Here is a 17,081-nt window from a genome sequence, read left to right on the forward strand (position 1 = left end):
CCAGATATGGGGTCTATTGTATTATTAAGGCATGAAAAAAGAATAACAGTTTATTAACTCTGAATGCCACAAATACAGCACAGCAGTTAGAAGGCTCAAAAAAGCTCAGAAAGTACCAGTGATTTCTGTGCCAAGGTCCTCCCAGAACATGACTGACTGTGAATCATCAGCTCCTGAAAAGGTACAGAATCAAATCCTGGCCTTGCTGACATCAGGGAGTTTTGCCATTGCCTTGACTGCTGGACCAAGCTTCAGAGCTATCGGGAGTGACTCGGACTCCTCTTCATATCCCCAAAAAATTGACAAACTTCCTCTCACTCAAGTCAAGTATGAGTTCAAAAAAACAATACCTACATATTGTTTTCTTAATTAGTATTTTAAGTGTATGGAAAGGTTCCATTCATTATACAGTATGGCAATTAATAGAAAGCCTGTTCTGAAAAAGCTTATTTGTTAGTCTGATTTATTAGTACATTAACAGAAGGGGGAAGTCTTCATGAAAAGAACCTCTGGCAAGTCTATGCTCTATTTATAAATTATTTTTTATTTTAAAATGAAAGACTTTGGTAAGCCAACCCAAGGCCATGTGATGCAGTTCTAGTCTCCATGGTTCAATGGCTCTTCTCAAAGACAAGGAGCACCGCACCCTGTCCAACCGTCAAGTGAAGAACTTATCTCCATAAATTGTAGGGGGCTGCTAGTATCTGGATTGTGCAGTTCTTCACATAGTCTCTATTTTACATCTAAGAAGCTCTTGCAAAATGCCCTGTAGTGAGCCAGGGTATTCCAGTTCAGTTAACTAAGCCATTGAAACCAAGGCCAAATTGGTGGTAAGACTTACTTCATACTTAAAATTGCATTATGTCCCACACTGGGAAATAAGATAGCAGATGGTCTCCTTTAACTCTACTACTACTATTGCCTGTCTCTTATGTAGATACTTGCCTAGTTCAGCTCAGAGTTTACAGATCCAGTAGCCTTATCCTTGATCTACAGGTGGCTCATGGTCTGCCATAGAAAGAACCATAGTATGCAAGAGGCACAAACTCTTTTATGCAGCCTTCGTGCATACTTCTTTCTGTGCCTGCACCCCTTGCACACATGAGCCACCCCTTGACAAAGATGGTGGTGTCCAATTCTATCACTGCAAGGCTCTGAAAACTTTGCAGATGCACAAATCCAACTTAACTAATTTCATCTAAAACACCAACTTATAATATTGAAAAAATGGTTCGTCACAATAAACCATTCAGGAAACTCATTACAGTCTCATTTGAGACAGAAGGAAAAAAAAAGGTTGCTGTTGATATTAGTTACTGGGTTAGAATTTGTGTGGTTTTTGGTTAACTTCTACTAATAAATAAGTTAAAGAAGGCTAAGGCTATAAATTGGTACTGTTCCATTTATAAATATTAACTTTATTTCTATTCTTTTCTAAAAAACATGTTAAGGAGAAAGGTGGCCAGAAGGGTTATACATGTTGTAAATTGTAATTTGGTTGTTAGGCTGTAAAAACCAAACACGTAAGTGAAGTTGAGCACAGTGTAAGAAAAAGCCAGTTTTTAATTAACAACTTATTTACAAGTTTATAAAATCAACTGAACTGGAATAGGAGTTCTGTGTTTGTCACCAATATTTTATTGTAACTGGTAACTTGCACGCTTTATAGTAGAAGAACAGAAAGAGAATAAAGTTCACTATATACAGCCTTTGTACAGGCTACTTGACTATACACAAGGCATAGTGATCATAACACAACCTAGTCTTCATAATAATTTGTGCACAAAAGGACACCAATCAGACATTATGTGAACATTACAGTGAAATGACATCACAAGTCCAGTGAAAATTCAGCATAATACAAAACATATTGATCTACTGCAAATGACATCCTTTAAAACAATAAGCCTTTATTCAGTAGTAACTTAACCAGAGTCTGATGCAGAGATTTGTTGTGTAGTTATAAGTCTTTTAAGCGAAGCAACCTCTGCAGATAAGTTTGCTATGCCCTGCTTCAAATACAGGTTCTCTGACTCAGAGACATTGTAGATATTGTCTTTTATTTCAACAACTCCAGTTTTGCAACCACTCTGAATTTTTACATTGAGTTCCTTCTGATGCCAGAGTTCTGGTTTAAGTGACCAGTCTTGGATGTTAGTCACTTGAACCGAGAAAGGAGTGTGAGAAGAATGCACCAAGTTTTGTGCACCATGTTTTTCAAGCTCAAAATGTCTTTTTGAGGACATGTCAATGGGTGATGACAATTTCTGTGTTGCATCATAGTCATTATCCATTGCTTCCACCTTAACTTGCATGGCTTTGGCTTTAATTCGAAGCTTGTGAGGCAAAGCTGAAGAATTCACTTCTGGAACTTTAACTGTTGCATGAACATTTTTATGTTCAACTGGGGAATGGATTGGACCCTTAGGAACCTGTTGTTCATCTTCTCCATCAGATGACTTTCCAACTACACCATCATCAGTTTCTGATGTTCTGGGAGAGTTACTGGAGGACCTATTAACTTGCAAGAGAGGAGGAGAGTGTGAGTACACGTTAAAGGTAGCTCCCATGTAGTTTGGATATATGGATGCTTTGTATGAACCTCTATCATCTCTTGGCTCTCTCTCTAATTCCATGGGCTCCTGTTTTATAATCTGGAACTTATTTTCGGGACTTCTGCAGCTGCTTTGTATACGACTTGGTTGAGTATGCTCTACAGATGATATTTCAGACACATCGGACATTGAGCTTTGAGGAGAATGTTTAATGACAGAAATACAACTGCTACCAACTATAGATGGTTCATGTTCATCTACAAATGAGTTAATATTTGATTTGGAACTCTGATAGTCTTGGAAATACACAGTTGTTGAGCTACTGAGCTTCTGTATCTCTTGGGCATAGGCTGCAGAACTAATTAAACCAAACTTTAGCTTCAACGAAAGAAGCTCCGCCTTCAGAGTGGCATTCTCCTCTCCCAGAGCAATTAGTTTATTCTCTAAGACGAGGTCATTCAGTCGTCGCTTTTCACGAGATCTTTTGGCCGCTTCATTATTTTTCCGCCTTTTCTCCCAATACATAGCATCTTTCTTTTCATCTGGAATGAATTCTCGCTTTCTCCGGCAAGCTGAAGATTTGCTTTTTCCACTACTTGCTTCAGTAAGTAGTATATCTTCATTTGTAGACAATTCTTCAGACACTTCGGCTAAAGTAGACTTAAGTACCATGATTTTGTCCACATTGCTACTTGTGTCAACAGGTCCGTGTTCCTTTTTAAGGGTCTGCATTTTCCTCAGCTGCATCAGAAACAATTTGTAGTAGATCTACAGTAAGCAACAGAGCAAGCTATCTCCCCAGTACTTCTCACTCCACAACTTAATAAATACAGTAATTTTAAATCCACACACATTCTTCCTTTTCTTTCATATTCTCAGAAGTGTCTAGAACCAATTTTCTTGAGAGAGACAGGAATCTTCTTAAAAACCTAGAATAAGTAGAAAATTTGATTACTATTTAGGAATTGCTGGCTCAGGACACACAAAAGTAGCTTTTGATAAAAAGCTTAGACTAGCATTTGGTTCATTAAACCTGCTGTAATATGAAGACAGCTCAACACTGAAACAACTGATATTCTAAGCTTTATGATACCTAGGTAGCAGATTTGCTTCCAAAACAAATACAATATGATCCAAGGAAAAGTCAATTTAAAAATATTTGCGTTTTGATCCTACAGTAATGTTGTCACAGAACTTTCCATGATATCACTGACCAACCTAAACCTCCAACACTTAACACTGCTGGACACCAGGCATGTTGATGAACAGCACTGGAAAGTATCCCGTTCTTCCACATTAAAGCACCTCTTCTGAAAACAGCTGTGGTGTGTGATTTAGAAATGCTATATATTTGGGTCCTTCATAGATTAAAAATAACATAAGCTGATTTAGAGAAGCTGGAGTGCTTTCTATTGTCTTAAAATAACACCACTATCCATTAAAGCTATTAAAGATTTAATTATTGGTTTTGCCTACTATAAAAAAAATATATATAGATATATATTTCTCTATATGAACATTTATACACACACACGTGCTTGGAATTTTAAAATGCCTTATTGATCAATCATATCAATTCAAACTAGTAAATGCACACACATAATTGGGACAAACACCTAACTTAAAAAAAAATAAAAAGAAAAAAGATCACATAATATTTTTTCTTGTGTCCTGCAAAGAAAACTTTAAAATCAGTGTTGAAAAATACATTAAAGAAATAACATTTAGTTATAATTTGCATTTGAAAAATAGTCTTAATACCATTAAGCTTAATACCATTGAGACATGTGCACCTTTAGAAAACTGTGCTTGCATTTAAGTGGAAGTTTAGATCTAAAAGTCTTACCATTAACAAAGGAAAACTATCTTAATCTTTAGCTGTAGGCATTTTAATCATTAAATTTGAACTTAGCATTTAAATTGGCCTTTGTTTTATCAAAAATACTTTATTCTCATAAGATCATTTGGTCTTGATCCGAGATATAGCTTCTCAATATCTCATTTTTCACAGTCAGTCATGTTCCTGGTAAAATAAATGTAGTATGCCAAGTGCTTTTTTAGAATTTACTATCAAGTCAGCAATGATTCTTGCCTGTATTACAAAAACAAAAAAAAAAACCCAACCAAAATCAGCCACTTCAGATTAATGTCACTATTTACTGGGAATGTTTTTACAATGACTAATGAAACTAATTTTAACATTATCAGTTGGGAAAGTTATAAAAGAATTAATGAGTTGTATTCCGCCAGTTTCTCTTGTCTTTTCCAGAAGGCAAAGAGTAGTGAGTGATGTAATAACAATTAAGCAGGGTCATAAAGACTCAGGTTTCAAGCTGGGTTCTGTTCCATCAAACCATGCCAATTCTTCTGTCATGAAAAATTAACACATTTAATAGAACAGCTAAGTAGAATTTCCTAAAATCCATGGTTAATTACTGACATGTAACTATTTGTCTTTGATAATACAGCCTTAATGGAAAATAGTTAGAAGCCAGCCACACCAAAGACAGCATCTAACATTTTAGTGCAAAAGCAGCACCACAAATTGCCATGTTTGTAAAGGAGAAATGTATCTCTAATACACAGGTAATTACATACTTAGATCCCGATCCAAAATTCAAACTAGAGTCAAAGGGAGTTTTCTGTCAAGTTAAATAGGAGCTGGATCGGGTTTAAAAGCAAAAATAAGCCCCACAACATAGCAACATCAGTTTGTCCAAACATTCAGTATAATTTGATTTGCTGAAGAAACTGTATAGCCATTCTGTCCATTTCACTGCTACATGTAATCAGTGTTTTAATTAATATGCGTACCTTTTTAAATCTAGTGCAAACCAATATTTAAAAAAAAATTGTTGAACACACAAATTAAAAACAGAAAAAGATAACACAAGGCCACCTGAATTTTTGTGGCATTCGTAGAATACTCAATCTCTGTAACATGACTTTACATTAAAAGAAGAAAAATACTGGGATTTTATTTCATTAACCTGTAGCATTCGGAACGCACAGCTATTGATCTGTAATTGTCTTGATATACTACAGTCACTGTGTTCACTTGTATCATTAACAGCTTCTGTGTTCTGAGGAAATGCATGCACCTTCTATGGCACAAAGCAGGAAGCAGTATAACATGTACTGAATACCTATGAAATCATCACTTGTTTTTTAGTATGCATCTCAGCCAACTCTCACTGAAGTCAAAAGGGTTCAAAACAACTTTTGTGAAATTTCAGGGCCTTATCAATGTAGAGGTCTTACTGAATTTAACAGTGCTAGAGAGCTACACTCAAACCCAAATAAAGATTATTTATTCTCTTAGAAAAAGGATACTAATATGCATATAACGTTATTTTCTATATATTTATCTGCCATATGCCCTGGAACATCAACACTTAGTTGAAAGCGTAGCAACAGCAAGGAAGTAGTTATAAACATAGGATGTGTACATACTTTAGAGAATGAAAATAAACCTACACAGATTTAATACAACTTTTTTTTTTCCCCCCTCTTATATTCCAATCTTCCATTTGCACATGATAGAGAAGCAATATGTTTTACTCTTGAACAAGACTGTTTCACAGTAAGAACTATGACTTTGTATCTATCTGTATGTTCTCCAGCTCAAAGTGATCCCACGCTGGTGACTGTCCAATGCTGCAATCTAGGAAAAACACTATGGATGGATGGATGGATGGATGGATGGATGGATGGATGGATGGAGCAGCAGCAGCAGCAGCAAAAAGTTGTTGCTTTGGGATTTTTTCCTAAATGAATGTACATGGATGGCATAGTTCATCAGTATGCCCATCTACGTATCAGTAAAAACTCAACTGCATGTCCAAACATAATCTCCTGTAGCCTAACAATGGCACTGATCTGCACTTAGCAACCCAGCAACCTGCAGAGTTCATGCCCCTTGTTCCACGGGACTTCTGCAATTCGGGCTATTCCAGCGTACAGTCTGCTTGCTGTAGCACTGATAACTCCTGTTTTGGCCAGTCCTCCCTCCTGTACACATTGTTCCTGGCACAAACAGACAGAACGTAAGTAGCATGCAAGTCTATAGCAAATATTGTGTGTATCAAAACAACCATGTTTTTGCGTGCAGTATTCAACTTTACTCTCTGCCACAGTCCATCAGTAAAGCTGTCAAGATAGACATGTAATCCACGGACATAGTCTTACTGGTTTGCTATTTATGTAGTTACTTCTAATGCCATTACTTTAGTGAACTAACAAAACAACAACAAATCTTTAGCTCTTTCCACATCTTCCCAGAGCATTTCTATCATGGTAACTGGAATTGCTGCTTTACAAACAGGAGTCAAAGCCCTTGTTTATTAATATTTCTCCATGTGGATCAGCCCAATGCTGAGTCTGTAAACAAATTAAATTCCATCTGATGATAATGGCAAAATGCCTTCAATGAAACCAGCCATTTCACTTTGCTTGCATTTTATAATTCCACTGCAAAACATCAGTATTTACACATAAATTAATGAACTGTAATGATTCCTCTGACTATATTTCAAATTCCAATATTTTCCCTTATGATTAATTTTTCAATTGCTTTATCACTCCCTCATAAAGTGTTATAAAACCAACATTTAATACTGCCTTACATTAGTCACTGTTAAAGATTTTTTTTTTTTAGTTGGTTGATGTTAATGGCATTGAGTGCCAATTCGACAATGTAATAACACTCGACCCTATTAACTTAATTACAGACCCAGTCTTGCTCCCACAGCAATTTTGCCATTGGCTTCAATAGAAGCAGGATACAATCCCAGATCCAAGTATTAATGAGGCTGTTGTATAGAACTCATGCTACTGAAGCAAGAAATTATGTATGCAGAGATCATGAAAAGTTAATTTATCCATGGACTTCAAAAAATCCTTAAGTGATCTTATTGTATCAAAATAGTATATTAAGGATCTGATCCCGGGGAGTTGTGCATTCACACTGTAATAATTGAAATGTTTCAAAAGGCTGAAGGACAGGACCACAATCTTTCCTCTCTCTCTCTTTTCTGCGTGATTTAATTACATAAGTCATTTCCCCTTTAGAGAATGCACATGGGCCTCCCCATGTATGTGTTTCCCCGCAGAGTAACTGCGTGTTACTATTTGTATTTAGCAAAATAATTCATGCTATGTCCAAGCATAATTTTTCAAACATATCCTAGAATGAGATAACTAATAGAATATTATACTCAATAGAATTAAACTATTACATTTAATACTATTCTCTCTACAACTACCTGAAAGGGGGTTGTGGTGAGGTGGGTGTTGGTCTCTTCTCCCAAGTAACTAGTGAGAGGATGAGAGAAAATGGCCTCAAGTTGCACCAGGGGAGGTTTGGTTTAGATTAGATATTAGGAAAAATTTCTTTATGGGGAGAGTGGTCAAGCACTGGAACAAGGATGTGGTGGAGTCACCATCACGGGAAGTGTTCAAAAAAGGTGTGGATGTGGCGCTTCAGGACATGGTTTAGTGGGCATGGTGGTGTTGGGTTTATGGTTGGACTTGATGATCTTAAAGGTCTTTTCCAACCTTAATGATTCTGTGATATTGCTCTAACATTTTGAGAGATTCTATGAAATTGAATGAGATCCCATTTCTAGCAGTTGGATGCTCAAACACAATTCAATTCTGTACTGCCATGTGGCCAAAAAGTTTCTCTCTCAGTCCTTCAGAAATGTAAGAAAATAACAGCTAAGTACAACTTCTTGTTTTAAAAAAGAACCACGCCTCTATCCCCATCACCACTATATGGCAAACTGCAGAAAAGACAATAAAAGCTCATACTGATATGTGTCTGTGTGTATTTTTAGCTGTTGTTGTCCATGTTTGCATAGGTGTCATTAATTATACTACTGCTACCATTCTGTCACAGGTTATCTATTTTGAAAATCTGTCTACATACCAGAAGAGCTGCTGTAGAACCTGCTTATTGATACCAAAATGACGAGTTTGCATTCCAGATTTCGAATTTATCTTCAAAGTGTTTTAAAAACAGCTGCTATCTCTCTCAAGACTTTAATGACGTTCAGAAAAAGTATCATCTGCATTGTACATGCAAGACAAGAGGCTTAGTTTAAGGTTAGGTGGTGAATACGCAGCCTGCCTCAACACTGCTGCAATAGCGTGGAGCCACTCTACCACTACTGCTTTTCACAGACAAAAGTTATGCCATGAAATTCTGCACTTATCAGGTCTATCATAATTCAGAAATCCTCTTCAACAGAGGATGTGGCCCCATTCCAGCCTCCACTGAAACCCTTCAACATACTTTTTCTTGCCTTTTACCTAGCACCATTAAGTAAAATTATGTTCCTGTTGAAAAAAATCTTTAATACTGGCTCAACCAGAAGAGTGACATTATCCCTAGGATAGATTTGTGGGCAAGAGAGTCTAGGCAATGTACAGCAAAGGAAGTTCAAACTTTCAGGAGAAAAACTAGGCAACTGCATTTTATGCTATGATGGACAGCTTATCCACAGTCACAAAGGGGAAAAGCATTTACAATACCAATGTTAGCACCAATTACTGCCATTATATAGAGGCACTCATAGAGGCCATGAATCCATTACGACAGCATGGAGCAATGCAGAACTATTGATCCTGTACACAGTTCCCTTTTCTTACAACTTCATGGGCATCGTAAGTGCTTACGGTTTCAGGATCAACATGTAATTAGGTCAGTGGAACACTGATGATGATAGCTTTGTACAAGATGACCCATTTTTGCTAAAGCGTCGATCATCTCAATGAAAGAAGAAATTGGGAGATGCCTACACAATATGGCCCACTGGGAACATAAAAAATCATTTATTGTGACACTTTTCAATCAAATATAAAAACACAAATAAGATTGACATGGAACCTGGAACATTACTGCACATTCCTATTACCCACCTCCCAGCTGTACCCAGAAAGTTGATGTCACACGTAATTTTTACAAAAGGCCTTCGTTGTTAGGAAAATTACTTAAGTTACTGTTTATCTTAATAACTACAAATTAACTCATTAAAGTACAGCCTGCTTCCCAAAGGTAAATTACACAAATTATGCAAATAAAATTATTATTTGGAGAGCATAAAACATGTATTAAAGGTAGATGTTGCTCAAAAAGGTCAGTCAAGGTTAATAGGTGCAAATTTGACCTATATTTTCTTCCGTTTCCTTAGGAAGACAGTATGATTCTATCAGATCTGTTGAATTTTTCCCAAACAAGCTGTTTACTCTCTGATTCAAGGGTGGGAAAACAAAATCTAAGAATGTTACTCAAAGTGCCAGGAAAAACTGTAAAACTGAGAAAGAAAGGAAATGTGTGTATAACTTATGGAAACATTTAATTACATATACATAATATATATAGTGTGTGTATGCAAGTCATGCCATTTTAAATATCACATCACTTGCCAGTATTTTTAATAAAACCCCAATAGGAACAACAGTCACTGAAGTTACAGTACTATGACAGTATGCTTCTCCTCATTCCAATATCTACTTGACAGCAGGAAAAACTAGACTGCAAGAAGCTATAGCTTAATAGTAATAATGTTCTTGAAATATGAACTCAGCTTTCCCCTAGTTAAGAACCGTTAAAAAAAAAAAATCAAATGTTAATTATTGTGACAACAAATGGCTTTCTATTATTGAACTGTCATCTTAAAATGCCAAGCATGGACCAGACCTTCAGCTGACCTAAATTTGTATAGTGCTATTTAAAGGCAGCAGAATTATGTCAATTAATCCCAGCTGACGCTCCAAACATGAATCTTGTTATATAACAACAGAAGTACAAACATGTTGAGCAACCACCGCTTGTAAAATGTTGGTATCTACCACTCACTGCAAATGGAAGAGAGAAGTAGCCATCTTTAGAGCTCCAATTCTGTGAGATGGTCCGGGCAGGAAGACCACTGCACATACTGAGCACCATTTTCTTTGCTGGGTTGCGTTCCATTCGTAAGAGGAGGTCTTGCAGCACTGGCACCTATACCGCTAACTGCTGTGCAGCCACCTTTGTGGCAAAAAACTGTTAATTATTCAAATATTTCAGGACAGCTGAAAATTATGCCAAGATGGAGCAACTCAGGAAAGGGACACCCCCTCTCCCACCTTAAATAGAGCGTTCTTTCTGACAGAACGTAGATTTCTGTAATATCTGTCACTAGATTCTGTCTCACAGTATGCTAATTTGAATATGGATCAATTCAACACATGAATTAGGAAAAAACCAGGATATCAAATGAGGTCTTAACAGTAATTCATTTCAGATCTGCCTTTTTAAAAGATCTACCTTTTAATACAAGAAGCTTTTAAGAATGTTGCTTCTATCACATTTTGAGTCAAGTCCAAGTATGCCCTTGCTTGCATAATCTTATTTTTGACAGTCATGCCTAGCATCAGTATTAGACAGTTACATATACCTTGATTTAAAAAAAAAAAAAAAATCAGATTTTTTTTTTGCTAATTTTCAAACACTGTGAAATACTGTAACACAGAAATCAACTGTCATTTTCTTTTAGAATAGACTGCAGGAATTGGCCATCTATTTGCATTTTTTTTCTATTACATATCCTAAGCACATTTATATCTCGTAACTGGCTGTAACGATCATGGCAAGGTCACCTAGAAGAGTCAATTAAGCTGATGAGTCAGATACATTGCTTAACAGTGTGTAATAAGACTCAAACAGAGGATTTTATTGTTCATATTATTGCATCATAGTGATGTTATAACAGCAGCGAGATTGCTGTCTGGAAAAAACTATTGCATAAGGATTGTTTGCATAACTATTTGTTAAAATAAGTCAATTTAAAATGAGCTAAAGGTTTATTTTATTTATGAGTTTTATTTCAAGATAAAGGATTGAAAAAAGCAGCATGGTACTGATACCTTTCACAGACTCTGTTTAGACTTTATGGCAATAGAAAGAAAGTCTATACATTCTACAAATTTCGGCCAAAGCATGGCAAATACTGTTCCTTCTTAGGAAGAGATAAGCAGTGAGTGGGTCATGTAAGTTCATATTCCTCATGGGAAGACTCTAAGCTTTTGACACCTTTCAGATCAGTTCCTTTAAAAAAAAAAAAAAAAGCCATGGAAAAAAAACACAGGAGAAGCTTGAGGCTTTGAAGTCAAATCCAGAAAGCTGGATTTTAAAAGCTAGTTAAGAGTCCTTTGGAGAATAAGATGAGTTAAAAATATACAATAAAAATGGAAAGTAGAGGCAGATCATTCTAAAGAGTGTTAGCACTTCAACAAAGACATCTGTAACACAAGAACTTTTATAAGAATAACTGTTAGTGCCAGTGATATTAAGGATCTTTACTCAGTAATTCTTGAACTTGATGGTCTTCGGACCAAAACCCAAATCCTTATTCATTCAAGTTTCCCATCAAAGTCAACACTGTCATTGAATAAGGACCGTAAAAGTGATGCACATAGCAATATTTTAAACGAGGCTCTGGATTGAATTAATTACTGAGGAGAGCAAAGATGACTCAAAGTAGGTTACGAACACAGAATTGAACACAATGAAACTGAGTGCAGTCGTTCAAGTTGCAAGGAGAAGTAAAAAAAAAAAAGGGGGGGGTTGTTTTTAACATAACAGGAACTCTAAGACAGCAGCATCACGATCAAAGCTGTACTTGACCCCAACTATCAAATAGCAGAAAAGTTTATGCATGTTATCAAGAATGTCACATTTTTAAAATACCTTGCTACTACTATCTACAGCAAGTATACGAAACATAAAGACGGTGGCTGGGTACTCGTTTGGACTTTGGAGGTAATGTTGGTTTTGTCTCCTTGGAGGACCGTTTTAGTCACAGACAAAAATCATCTCCTCTTGAAAGCCAAGTTATCATCAGCAACTTTCAAAGCTATGCTCCCATCGAGGACAGAGCACAAGCTGACCTCAGAGTACGGGACGTCCAGCCACGGCTTTTGCCACTGCAACATCGAAGCGACTTGGCAAAATAACAGAATTGGGCAATGGCCTTTTCTTTTTTTTTTTTTCGGTTGTTGCTTGTTCGTTACGTAAGGAGAAACACGAAAATACTCGGGCCGCGGGAGTGTGTGGGGGTGCTTTGTCTGGCGCTCCCTGCCTGCAGGCGACGGTGGGACAAGGGGGGAGAGAGAACCGGTGTGGGGACGCTCCGCTGGGTGCGGTGCGGGGCCCGAGCTGCGGAGAGCCGGCGGACACCGCCTCCCCGCAGCTCGGGCCCCGCACCGCAGCCGCCACAAAGGCCTCCCGGTTCCTGCCCGGCGGCCCCCTACGTGACCGGCGGCGCATGGCGCCCGGCCCGCTCCCCCCTCAGCACGGCCCCGCGCTATCAGCCCGCCGCCGCCCCCCCGCCCCCCCCCCGCCGCCGCCGCCCCAGCCCAGAACAAAGGGCTGAGGGGGAGCGCCAGCGCCCCCAACCCTCGTTCGCCCGCCGCCGCGCCCCAACGGCCACCAACGGCTCCCAAACGGCCGTTGGGGAGGCGGCGACCCCCGCGCGCGGCGCAAGCCGAAGGGGAAAGGTGGGCGCGGTATCGGGATCCGCGTACCGGCTTCCGCTCCCCGCCGGGTCTGTCACACTGACCTACTTGCGGTGCTGGCGGCTGCCCCCCGGGGGCCCAGGTCCGCTCCCCGCCCCCTCCCACCGGGAGCCGGCGGCACCCGATCCCCCGCCCGCCGCGGCCGTCAAGGCGCGGGAGGGACGGCTCTATCCCTCTCCTCCAGTGCGGCTGACACCTAAACACCTTCCTCTCCCAAATTAGACGTTCCCTGGCTTTTGGGGGGGGCGGTGGGGTGGTTTTGGTTTTGGGGGGGGGCTGTCGGGTATTTTTGTTTTTTTGTTTTTTGAAAGAAATGGCAAGTGAAAGCCCGTACCGGAGAGATGGCTCGGCGTCTGGGGCGAAACGCCTTCCTAAAAATACAGCCTTATCAAAACGTCTCTGAAGGCGTGGAGTTAAAAATCCCAGCAAATGGCCTCGAACGTCTACACGCACAGCTCTGGAGAAAAGACCAGAAATAGCACATGAAGGCACAATTGCTAAAATGCGATGGGGCTAAATATAGACCAACACAAATCTCGTTTTAAGGCACCCGGCACGCAGCCGGCGAGCGCGCCTTGCCTCCCCACTCACCCAGTTGTCTACTTCCCTTATTAAAAGCCCTTTAGCAAAATCTGTTACAGCTACGGGCTGGGTTGTGGTTTGTTGGGTTTTTTTGGGAGGTGGGCTTTTTTTCAGGGCGAGATTACCCTAGCTTCTTTGTAGCGAGATTATAAAATCGCATAATTAGCTCCCTCTTCCCAGCCCCGCTGCCAGCAAATTCTGTGGTTACATAATGCAACATTTCCAGGAACTATTATGCGATCGGGTCCCGCAGCGCCTGAAAAACAGCGACAAAAAGTGACGAAAAGGGCTGAGGCGAGCGCAGCCCCGCACGGCGTGGGGACGGCGGCCGGGCCGGGGCCATTAATCTCGCTTGCCCGCGGGCAACGTATCCCCCCGCGCCGCCCGAAAAAGGAGGGGGGTGTCTCGCCGGCGGGCTCCGGCAGCCCAGCGGCAGGCAGCGGCAGCAGGGTTCGGGGCCGCGGCGCGGCTGGCGCTCGGGACCCAGCCCTCCGCCCCGCACGGCGGCCGCCGCGGCAGCCCGCTCCCCGCCGGCACGTTACGCAATCGCGGGAGAGCGGCTTCGGCGGCGCTGCCCCGGGCTCGCTGTGGGGAGAAGCGGGGGGGGAGCGGAGGAGGCTAGTGCAGGACGCCGGGAACGAGCAACCCCGCGAGGGAAAGCCCTCGGCGGCTATCTTCCGGGCTGCCTCCCGCGCCGCCACCTCTCCGCCGAACCGCCCGCCAGCGCGCAGAGCCGGCTGTCCCGGCGGACCCCTCCCCGCCCGGCGGCAGCCGGGGCCGCCTGGGCTCGCGTTATGTAACAGACGCCCCCAGCCGAAGCGCGGCGGGCGCCGCAGCCCGGGTGGACACTCGAACTTTATACCGCGCACCGCTCCGCGCCTGTACCCGCGCCCTCTTACCTGCAGCGCAACGCGGGGCGCCGAGCATCCCCCGCCCCGCGCCGGACCGCGGCCGAGGCGAGGCGAGCGGTGGCGCGATGCGATGCCGCGCTGTGCAGGCAGCTGCGGAGTGGCCGGGCGGGAGCGTGCGGAGGCGCGGAGGGATGTGTGTTAGTAGGTCAGGGCTGCGCGGCGCGGCGCTCATAGCCCGCATGCCAGCCGCGCCGCGCCGTGACTGGCGGCGGCACCGCCCCAATCGGCGCCAGGCGCTACCGGAGGACGACCAATGGGAGCGGCAGAGGGCGGGGCGGGGCGGGGCGCGGGGCGGTGTGTGGTACAGTAGGTCTGTGTGCTGGCGATTGCATAACCGCCGGCGGGGCGGGGGGCGCCGCGGTGGGGGGGGGGGAGCGCGGCGCGGGGGGGCGCCGGCACTTACGTAACGGTCGCGGCGGCCCGCGGCAGCGCGCAGGGGGGCGCTCGCCCGGCACAGCCTCAGCATGAGCGCAGCGCGGCGGTACCGCGCCCCGTGCCCGGCAACGGCGGCGGCTGAACGGGGCTCGGCGGCGGGGGCTTGAGCGCCGCCGCCCGCGCTGCCGGGGGAAACGGAGGGCGGCGGGGCTCTCGCAGCCTTACCGCTGCCTCGGTGCGTGGCGTCATCAGACTGTATCTGTACGGCGTGTAAAAATCAAACCCGCAGCCCCGGCGGGAGCGTTGTCGCCTCAGAGCAATTGCACAAGAGCCGTGAGCTGTGCTCCCGAGGCACGTACCTGCCACCTAGCCACGCGTACGGGTAGTCCGTCGGTGGCTCGCGCTTCGGCTTTGACCGGCGGAAAATGGTAATAATAATCGTAAAAGGGAGCAGAAAAATGAAAAGGGGAGAAGGAGCCCGCTGACGGCGGCCGGGCTCCGCGCTGGGCGTGCTCCCTGCCGGCACGACCGCTGCTTGCCTTCACTGGCGGTCAAGGGTGAAGCCTTCCGAAAAATTTCTTCCGCCGGCTCCGTCTCTGCCCTCACCCCCGAGGCGGCAGGAGAAACTCGCCCACGCCGCCCCTCGCCCTCTCGGGGCGATCCCCACGGACCACCCCCCGCCCCCCCCCCCACCCCCCCGGCGCTTTCAAGCCCCACGTCTCTCCGGGGGCACGGCAGGGAGCGGAGATTCAGCAGGCGAGTCCGGTGCTGGTCTGACCCGTGTTTAACCTCCGTTTTAGAAAATGACACATGGCCACCGAGAAACCCCTTCCTTCTCTCAGAATGTCTTTGAATGTACACACGTTTGATTAAAGTCGGCGAAATCTCGCTTATTTTTTTTTCCCTCGCAGAAGGTTTGTCACTTTTTTCTTTCACAAGTAAAATTTATGGAGGCAACAGAAAATTTCCGTTATTAAATCCTAGTTCCAGAACATAAATGATTCCTGATTTCATTCTGTTAAACTCGTACCAAAATAGCACAGTCCTCACTAACATAGCCCTGCTACATTAGTCTGTCATCCCGTATTTATATGTTGACTGAGATAGCCCTCTGGAAGCAAATTCAGACACCAGAAGAGTTCATTGAATACTTCTTGGTTTATCTCAGCCCTCGACCTTTTATGACACTTACCCATACAATCCCTCCACAATAAATCTAAGTGCCTTGAATTCATTTGCGTATATCTTCCCAGATTATTTATTACGTGAGTCTAATAACTTTCACTCTCATTGATTTTCCCCACTTCCCTGTTTTGAACAGTGAGGGAAGAAATTTTTGGCGAGGGTGGTGAAGCACTGGCACAGGTTGCCCACAGGTGCTAGATGCTCCATCCCTGGAAACATTCAAGGTCAGATTGGACAGGGCTCTGAGCAACCTGATCTAGTTGAAGATGTCCCGCTCACTGCTGGGGGGTTGCAGTAGACAGCTTTTAAAGATCCCTTCCAACCCAAAGAGTCTATGATTCTATGATATGGAGCCTTGTTCATGGTAACAGACTATGGAGTCCACCATAACTAAAGCAGGGATGCAAAAGCAGCCCAAGTCCAACAGATGGACCATTGCCTCCGACTGGAGGACTGCACGGTCAATTTTTCTGCCATGCTTCTGCTTGCCAGTGGATGCACACACTTACAAAGACAGCCAGCATGCTACTGGAAACATCAGGCATGACCTCTAGCAATGAGCTCGAAGACCTGCTTGCTCATAAATATCAGTGGTCTACTGAAGGTCTTAGGTGCACTGGAGAACCTATGCAAGGAAACTTGTGCAGCAGACATGAGGTCCTGTACCATGTGTATTGTGCTAATGCAATGCACTGAGAGGCCCCATGACTGTCAAAAACTAAAGTAAATTCCACAACTTCAGGCAATTTTTTTAAATGGAAAGGTACATGCCATTTTCACCATAGAAAATAATTGTGATGAATCCTGGGCGTATACTGTTAACAACTTTAAATCTCGTATCTAGAAAAAATAAATGCAGTTACTCAAATCTGCCTTCATCACTTAGATTCTTGAAATACAGAAAGAAGTCTCC

At 42.9% G+C, this 17,081-nt stretch overlaps 1 protein-coding gene across 1 annotated transcript; it reads right to left on the reverse strand.

The window, feature by feature from the left end:
• Positions 1-1,925: 1,925 nt before the first annotated feature.
• Positions 1,926-3,302, reverse strand: NFIL3 (nuclear factor, interleukin 3 regulated; the record flags this gene model as incomplete). Its single annotated transcript, XM_082013095.1, has 1 exon — positions 1,926-3,302. The coding sequence occupies one exon, from the start codon at positions 3,300-3,302 to the stop codon at positions 1,926-1,928; it is 1,377 nt and encodes a 458-aa protein (XP_081869221.1).
• Between the last annotated feature and the right edge of the window lie 13,779 nt (positions 3,303-17,081).

Source organism: Phaethon aethereus, assembly GCF_964289735.1.
Source record: "Phaethon aethereus genome assembly, chromosome: Z".
Lineage (NCBI taxonomy): Eukaryota > Metazoa > Chordata > Aves > Phaethontiformes > Phaethontidae > Phaethon > Phaethon aethereus.